The following is an 8,564-nucleotide window of genomic DNA, read 5'->3' on the forward strand; positions in this document are numbered from 1 at the left end:
CTAGGGAAGCATTTTGAAAAGTTTAGAGACATAAGCTGGAAAAGCTTTAGAATACTGTAAACAGAATTTAATTTGTGATTCTCCTGGGAATTTCAAACACCAGAATGCTGATAGAACTGTGAAAAATAAAGACTGGGCTCATGAAGTTTCAGTAGAGGAGGATTTTATTGGAAATTTTACTAGGGGCCATTAGTGTTATAGTTTGGCAAATAACTTGGCTATATTTTGCCCATGCCTTGAGACTTTCTGTGACACTTAAATGTGATTAAATTAATCTGGTGGTGGAAATCTCAAGGAAGTACAGCATTCAGGTGGTGGCATGGATATTGCTGGTGGAATTTAGCCAATTTATCATAATAATCAGAAACAGAAAGCAAAGCACACAGATTTCAAAATCTTGGACTTTGGCCAGAAAGGTGTGAATAAAACTAAGACTAAGGTAGTTGTGATTGTTAGAGTTTATAGTCACTAAAGAGATGCTAAGTAATTGGCATACAGAAAACAGGAAGATTGACTGAGGGCATCTTGGAAATTGGAAAGAGCATACCAATTTCAGATTCAAGGATGTAAAACAAAAATTTCATTGACAAGAAGCCATGGGCAGATTCTTCTTGCACAGGGTGGGGGGTCTAAGAAGTTGTTTCACCATGCTCAATTGCCCAGGCACTCAGAGGCTGCTGTAGCCAATAGTGTAAGAGGTTTGTGTACTGCTCAAGATGATGGCAGACCTTGGCTTCAAGCATGTGGTGCTTTTTTAATGAAGGAATATAGTATGATAAAGTTAGGGTCATGAAGGCTTCCACTGGGATTTCTAAGAAAGATCTGGGAGACCAGAAAAGTGCAGTAGGTTTGGAGTTAGTGGGCTAGCCCTGAGACATGATACAGGAATATTTGAGAAGGAAGCCAAAGCTGCACTGGAGATCCTCAAGGGTGTTAGTAACATGGAGTATCAGCTGAGGAAAACTGTAGAAACAGATAAGAAAAAAAGCAAAGAGGAAGGCCATGTGGGCTACAAGCAGCAAGTCCAGATGTGAAGTTATACAAGCCCTTTGGGAAAAATTGTGGTGCCATGTGTTCCAGATATTGGACATGGAGCTTCAGAACTTGTTTGCCCAGGTGGATTTTGTTCTTGTTTGGTTCCATCCCTTCTATCTATGTCCCTATTTCTCTCTTATGGAAATGAAATATTTACTCTATGCTAATTTATATAGGTTATATGTGACTTACTTTTGATCTTTACAGGAAAAAAAACTTTCATGAGTTTGCTTTGAATCTCTGATGAGGGTTTGGACTTAGACTTTTGGATAATGCTAAAACTGTTAAGACTATGGGTCTCTTTAAAATAGACTTAAGTCTATTTTGCATTGTGAAATAGACATGAGCTTTTAGGGGTTTGGGCTGAATGTTATGTTTTAGACATGAAGTCAAAAGCTCATTTGTGAGACAATACAAGAATATTGAGATATAAAATTATTAGATTGTGAGAGCTTTATCTTAATCAGTGGTTTAATCCATTGGTATGGATTTACTGAGTGATAACTCTAGGCACAGCAAAATGTGGCTGGAAGAAGTAGGTCACTGGAGGATGTGCCTTTGGAGTTCATATTTTTTCCCTGGTGACTAGACCTCTCCCTCTTCTTTCTTATTTCTGTGTCCTGAGTTGACTTCCTCTGCCACATCTTTGTACCATATTGTTCAACTCACCTCAGATCCAGAGCTATGGAGATATCTGACCATGAACTGAGCTTTTAAATCCATGAGCCAAAATGAACTGTTCCTCTTTTAAGTTGTTTTTGTAAGATTGTTTGGTCATAGTGAAGCACCATTGACTAAAACAATGATGTAACAGAAATAGAATGCCACATGATAACAGACTGGAGTGATGCATCTGCAAACCAAGGAACACCAATAATTGCTGACAGTATCAGAAACTAAGAACAGATATTTCCCTAGAACCTTCAGAGGAACCCATCCCTTCCTGCACATTGTCTTTGGACATCTAACCTCAAGAACTATGAGAGAATAAATTTTTGTCATTTCACACCACCCAGTTTCTAGTACTTTGGTACAGGACCCCTAGGAAACTGAGACAAAACTCTTTCCTTTCAGTTTTAAGATTCATTGCTCTGACTGACAGGCAGGTGTATCAATAAAGTCTGGATATTGCTGAAAGCTAATTGATTGTACACACTTATTGATCTACTTCAAGAAGATAGAGCTAATTAACTCTTTCATTCATTACTTAGGGATGTACAGATTAAAAAATATTACCACAGAAATTTTGTATTCACTTCTTTTTATAAAATATTTGGTTTTTAGTTGTACGCAATACCTTTATTTTTGTTTATTTTTATATGGTGCTGAAGATCAAACCCAGCACCTCACTTGTGCTATGTGAACACACTACTGCTGAGCCATAACCCCAGTCTCCGTATTCATGTCTTAGAATCTTTTTGATAGCTCTAAAACTTTTTTGCAATACAGAATTGTATAGAATTTTTAAAATTCAAACTTCCAAAAAGAACAAACAAATATAAAATAGAAGACAAGTGCTCAAACCCAAAAAACTTTCATTTGCCTGATGCACAGAAAATGTAATTTATTTTGAGCATTGCTCAGTGTGTTGCAGACATATTTTGAGGACAAGTTCTGGCATTTCTTCTGTCTTCCCTTCTTCTTTGCTTGCAGCTTAGTTTTAGAAATGTGCCCTGATTTTTTAATACTTTTTTTAAAAACTGTGCTCTCCCTCAGTTCTTAGCGAGAAAATATCTGTATTCTTTCTTAAAAAAAAATTAAAGGAATTTTTGAAAATCATAAATCAGGGAGCAGAGGGTACTTATGATATGAACAGAAGGTGAGCTGCATGCTGCTGTCCTGGAGCTGTCCTTGTCAGTATTTGTGAAGACACCATATCAGACTTAGTAGCTAGATACATCTCTAGAGGACTTGTTATTTTATCTTTCAAGTAGAAATATATTTTATTTTTATCTGTTAAGACTATTTTTAACAAAATGATAAATAAGTAGAAGAAAACCAGTAGAAAAAAAGAAATGGGAGTGAAGAGAAGAGAAAAAGGAGGAGTACTGGGGCTTGAATTGGAGAAAATTATACTCATGCTTGTATAATTATGTCAAAATGAACCCTAATATTATTTATAATGATAATGTATGAATTTAATTTTTAAAAAGGTAGCTGTGCACAGTGGCAAACACCTGTAATTCTAGCAGATCAGGAGGCTGAGGCAGTAGGATTGCAAATTCAAAGCCAGCCTCATCAAAAGGGATGTGCTAAGCAACTCTGAAAGACACTGTCTCAAAATAAAATACAAAATAGTGCTGAGATGTGACACAGTGGTAGAGTGCCCCTGAGTTCAATCCCTGGTACTATAACAAAAACATTTATTTTTAAATGCAGTGATATTTATTTTTATTTTTTGTCAAAGAGCTTGTATTAGGAATATATTCACTGCAGAGATAAATGATTTAGATTATATTGATATGAAGGAAACTCAAGACTAAATCATCACTTAACCAATAATTAATAAAAGCAATGAGTTTTTTAAATGTATCAAATTAATTTTAATTCATTAAATTTTGCAAAAAGTGTAGAAATAATGTCTTCTAGCCATTATCATATACATGCTATATGTGACAGAATTTATGCAAAAGGTATAATTTGAAGGAAGAGATCAACGTGGAAGACCCAGAGAAAAGAAAACAACTGAAAGTGCTTTATAAGCATAAAGGAATGCTTAGGAAGAAAGCTGTAGTTCTGCCAATCCAGGAAACTCTCTAGACATTGGAAGGATTTTAGAAAACATCCCACAACAGAGGAGAGTAGGCTCAGTGAAGATCATGTGGGTTCCCTGGGCCTCCCTAAGTAATGACCCAGAGTGCAGCATGTGTGTTGGTGCACACAGCAGGGTGCTCCACAGCAGAGGAATCCTGAGTCACAGGAAGGACAGCAGCAGAAGGCCTGACTTTCATCTGAGGGGCAACAGCACCTCACTTCTCAGGATTATTCTTTCAAATACACCTTGCCTGGATAAGCTTCAGCCAGAGCCTTGTTTCTGGGAAATCCAACAAGAAAATGCAACAAGAAATTAGGGTCTATGGAAGACTTCTTCTCCCTACACATCTTAAGGGTACAATTGTCCCCTCATCCCAAAATGAGCCAAGTTTGGACACCCCAGAGAATGCCCAATAATATAGATTTTGCCTATACATACACAATTGTGATAAAGTTAAATTTATAAATTAGAAACAGTAAGATATTATCAACAACTAATAATAAAATAGAACAATTATAAATATGTAATAAATGTTATGTATGTGATTGTGGTATCTCTCTCTTCAAAGAATAAAAACAAATGTTAGTGTTTTTAAGAAATGGTTGACCATAGTAACAAGACACAGAAAGAGAAACATGGATAAGAAAGAACTACTTACTATATTTCAATGGGTAAAGGAAATGAATTAAAACAATTTTATGGGAAGAGTGCACATAAATTACAATCCATATGTGTGGTTGATAAAAAAGAAAAATAATGCAGCCACTATGGAAAACATGAAAGTTTCTCCAAAAAAAATTTAATAAAGAACTATATTCTAACCCAGAAATCCTACTTCTGAGTATATATCCCAAAAACATTGAAAGTCAGATATCAAAGAAATATTTGTATACCCATATTCACCAAAGCATTATTTGCAGTAGCCAAGAAGTAGAAACAACCAAAATATTTATGAACACATTCATGGATGAAGAAAATGTGGACTGTACATATAGTAGAATACAGGCAGCTTTATAAAAAATGGAAAAGTAATCACATACCGTAACATGGATAAACTTTAAAGATAATATGCTAAGCAAAATAAGTCTGTAATAAGAGGATATACACTGTATAATTTCACTTGGTATAAAGTATTTAAAATATTCAAAATCATAAAAACAAAGAAGAAAGTTTGCTTCCAAAAGACAAAGGGATGGAATTTTTATTCAGTGGTACAGAATTTTAATTTTGCAAGTTAAAAAAGTTCCAGAGTTCTGTAGCCTAACGATGTAAGCATTTTTAACACAACTGAACTACATACTTTAAAAAAGGTTAAAATAGAAAATTGAATGTCATAATTTTTAAAAATTCTCTAAAGTATTTTTTCTCTGTTCATTTCAAATCCTAGTATTTAATTGAATAGCAATGCATGCATGTTATTTAAAACTGGAAATAATTTCATGTTCTTTAGCTCTACTTCTATATCCAGGAAAAAAAAAATTCCATTAATAATTTCTTAAATATTTTTCCAGAAATACTCCATATATTTATGTGCACAAAAGTATATATGTTAATCCCAAGAATTTCAAATCGTTGCACAATGTAGTATGATGTATCTCACAACTAAACACTCAAGGTCACTCCAGGTGAACTGGGATGCATGAAATAACCACACAGAGACAGACAAATACCTTTTTATTTGGATCCTGTGATGGTTCCTCTGACCTTAGGGGTCCATGAAATTAGAGAGAAAGAGAGAGAGAGAGAGAGATATTAACCCTTTTATTGGAGGGAAGACATTCAAATAAGGCAAAGGGTCAGGGTTCAGGGGGTTGAATCTAGCCTCATGATTTCTGCTGTCAGCAGGTTGACTCACATCTAGGGAGGCCACACCCATCTCATGAGTGTGGGGATTATGGCAGAGCAAGTGAAAAGAACAAAGAACAGAGGGACAACAACAGTTCAGTCCACTTTGTGTGTTCAATGTCCATAGTTTACATACACACAGCCTATGGCTGGCTTGCCACATCTCCACATTCTCATCACTCAAGGCTAAGGGGTGCTCATTTCCTATGTGGCAGCTCCCAACAGTAGTACATTGTTTTTCTGTGCTTTACCAAAAGTTTCTTAAAGCTTGTTTATCAATAAGTATATTTACTTCATTCTTTTAACAGAAAAGGCCTGCATATTCCAGTATACTATAAAACGAAGGTGTAGTGATGTGTCATGTGCTCATCTATTTACATGAGCTGAATAATGATTGTAAAGAATGAGGCAATGGGATGGGGGGCTGGGGTTGTGGCTCAATGACAGAGCACTTGCCTAGCATGTGGGTTCAATCCTGAGAACCATATACAAATAAATAAATTAAAGGTCCATCAACAACTAAAAAATATTTTTAAAAAAGAATGAGTCAATAAGTAGTTTGCACACACCATCTGTTCACCTCTGTGAGTATCTCCTTGTGATTAATTTCAAAACAGTGGGTGTGTCATGTGGTGTAGATGGTATCTTTAGGGAACTTAAAGCACTGATCCTGGGGCTGGAAGTAGAGCTCAGTGGTACAGTACTTGCCTAGCATGCACAAGGCCCTGTACAGGCCCATAGCCCTGCAAAAAACAATCCTTTTGGATTGTCATTTCTTGGAGAACTGAAATACAGTAAATGGTTTTAGACACTGACTTAATTTCATAGAAACATCCCTGAAATGTTTTAGTCATTTTATGCCCCTGTCTACATTGAGAGAAACTGCTTCCCGTGTGCAATGAGGAAGAGGATCCCCGTGCTGAATCATCTTAACTTCACAGTCACAATTGCATTTCTGACCTGAATCCCCCTTGCTGGCTCAGACAAGGCAGTTTTTGTGTGGATCCTGCAGCTGATGGCCTGTGACTTCATAATGATCTGTACAACTGGTGTCATCTTTCACACAATTTCTTTATTCTTACATAGCAGGGCCCATGTGAGAATTTGGTGAATAAATGTGCAAAAAGTACAGAGCATGGGTTCTGGCATCCCCCAGGCATTCAGCTATGTTAATTTCTTTTGTTTCTTTTATAATTCTCTTTCTTTAGTTTTATGCTCTTGCTATGCTGTGATATCATAGATCTCATATGCTATTTACATTTTAATCTGAAATTTCAAACAAGATGCACAAATTTAAAATGAAAAGCAGTTTTTACTATGGTACCTTTGGGAAAATACTGTTCTATGCAAGGGTTCTGGAAAATGTTTTGTGTAGCACACTGTTGTATCTTGCATTTCTTCATGGGTAAGAAGAAATGAACATCTTATTAACACAACTTTTTTTTTTAATTTTGTAAACTACCTATTTCTGTCACCACAGCTCTCCCACTGCCCACAGCATTAGCTACTTGTCTCCTGCCTCCTCTTCACCATCTTCAGCCTCTTCAAAGAAAGCTTGGCAGAATAAACAAAACAAAAGCATCAACAACAAAAATCTATTTATAGAAATAAAAACATGTCCACAGGGCCCCAAATGCACAGAGCAAGCTTCAAAAGTCTGGGAAGCCATCTTCCACAGAAACATTGTTCCCCCCCTATAAGAAATTAGGATAAGTTTATTTTAGGATTGTGTGAAGATACAATAAGAAGATGTGTGAAGTGCCTAATAATTCCCCTCCAGGTACAACCACCTGATGAAAGACAGTCAGGCTGCCTGCACCGGGTATTGCTGCCCTCATGGCAATTACATCAAGAGGTCACACCAAGTGCTGCAATTTGTAGCAATTCCATGACTTAGTTATCAGTCATTGCCAGCTTTACTACAGGTTCCTCAGGAGGTAACTAAAAAATACTGAATAATTTGCAGAAGAAGATGAGATGATGAAGAAAACTAAACTAGCAACAATCATGTGAAAAGCTCACGACTTGCCCTGCCTTCATTATTCGGGCCAAAGATGATTACACTGATCAATGCTTTGGTGGCCCCTGTGAATACACTGCCCTAAAGACTGTTGGAGTGTCAGCTTTTTTAAGAGAAAAAAAAATACTCAGAGATGAAAGGTGAAAATAAGTGAATGCTTTCTCATTTTTGTTTGTGTGTGTGGTACTGGGATTGAATCCAGGGCCTTGTGCCTGCAAAGCAAGCACTAACAAGCATGAGAGCACAGATAAATTAAAAGATCTGCCCAACTTCAGGGCATCCCAATGTCACTCAAATAAATGCTAAATTGGAACTGTAGCCAAGGTAAGTTTTCCCCAAAATCACTGTTAACATTTTTTCTAATGGCATTGGAACCAGCTCTGTTTCTTTCCTCACTTAACTGCATCTGAATTCACAGGTGTCACTTTTGGGTTTCTAGATAATCAGTGTGAGTTGGAGGGCAAAGAATAAGCAGTATTCACATGAAGATGCCGGCAGCTGGATGCATGCTACTTGCTCACTCTCTCAGAGATCTCTGGGATTTACACCTGAGATTTTGAACATAACCCTGGAATTTACAAAAGTATTTACTTTAGCTTTGATTCCTCAGTGAACAATTCCAGTTATCTATATGCAAGCTTTCTAGCTACCAGGGTGAAGAAAATGCAGTCTTATCCCAAAGCCATCGAGGTATGCTCTGACTCCTTTCCCCATGCTTATTGAAATTTTCCAGAAGCCTGAGCTGGTGTGCAATTTCCCAAAAAGTGCATCCATAATTTAAAAAAATCACACTCGGAAACCTAATGGTAAAACAGTTTCTAATGAAATGCATACATACTCTATAGTTGCTCTGCAAATAAGCAACTCAAAAATAAATTGAAAACATGTTTATATTGGTCAATCTGAGAT

At 36.5% G+C, this 8,564-nt stretch overlaps 1 protein-coding gene across 2 annotated transcripts in view; it reads left to right on the forward strand.

Moving 5' to 3' along the window:
* Positions 1-8,328, forward strand: part of LOC143387505 (3',5'-cyclic-AMP phosphodiesterase 4D-like) — a 200,365-nt gene extending 192,037 nt beyond the window's left edge. For both annotated transcript variants that reach the window (XM_077108410.1, XM_077108413.1), the window contains one exon: positions 8,095-8,328. In XM_077108410.1, the coding sequence (XP_076964525.1) occupies positions 8,095-8,126 (32 nt within the window). In that variant the 3' untranslated portion in view covers positions 8,127-8,328. The remainder of the gene's footprint in view (positions 1-8,094) is intronic.
* The last annotated feature ends 236 nt before the right edge of the window (positions 8,329-8,564 follow it).

This window comes from Callospermophilus lateralis, unplaced genomic scaffold, assembly GCF_048772815.1.
Source record: "Callospermophilus lateralis isolate mCalLat2 unplaced genomic scaffold, mCalLat2.hap1 Scaffold_66, whole genome shotgun sequence".
Taxonomy (NCBI): domain Eukaryota; kingdom Metazoa; phylum Chordata; class Mammalia; order Rodentia; family Sciuridae; genus Callospermophilus; species Callospermophilus lateralis.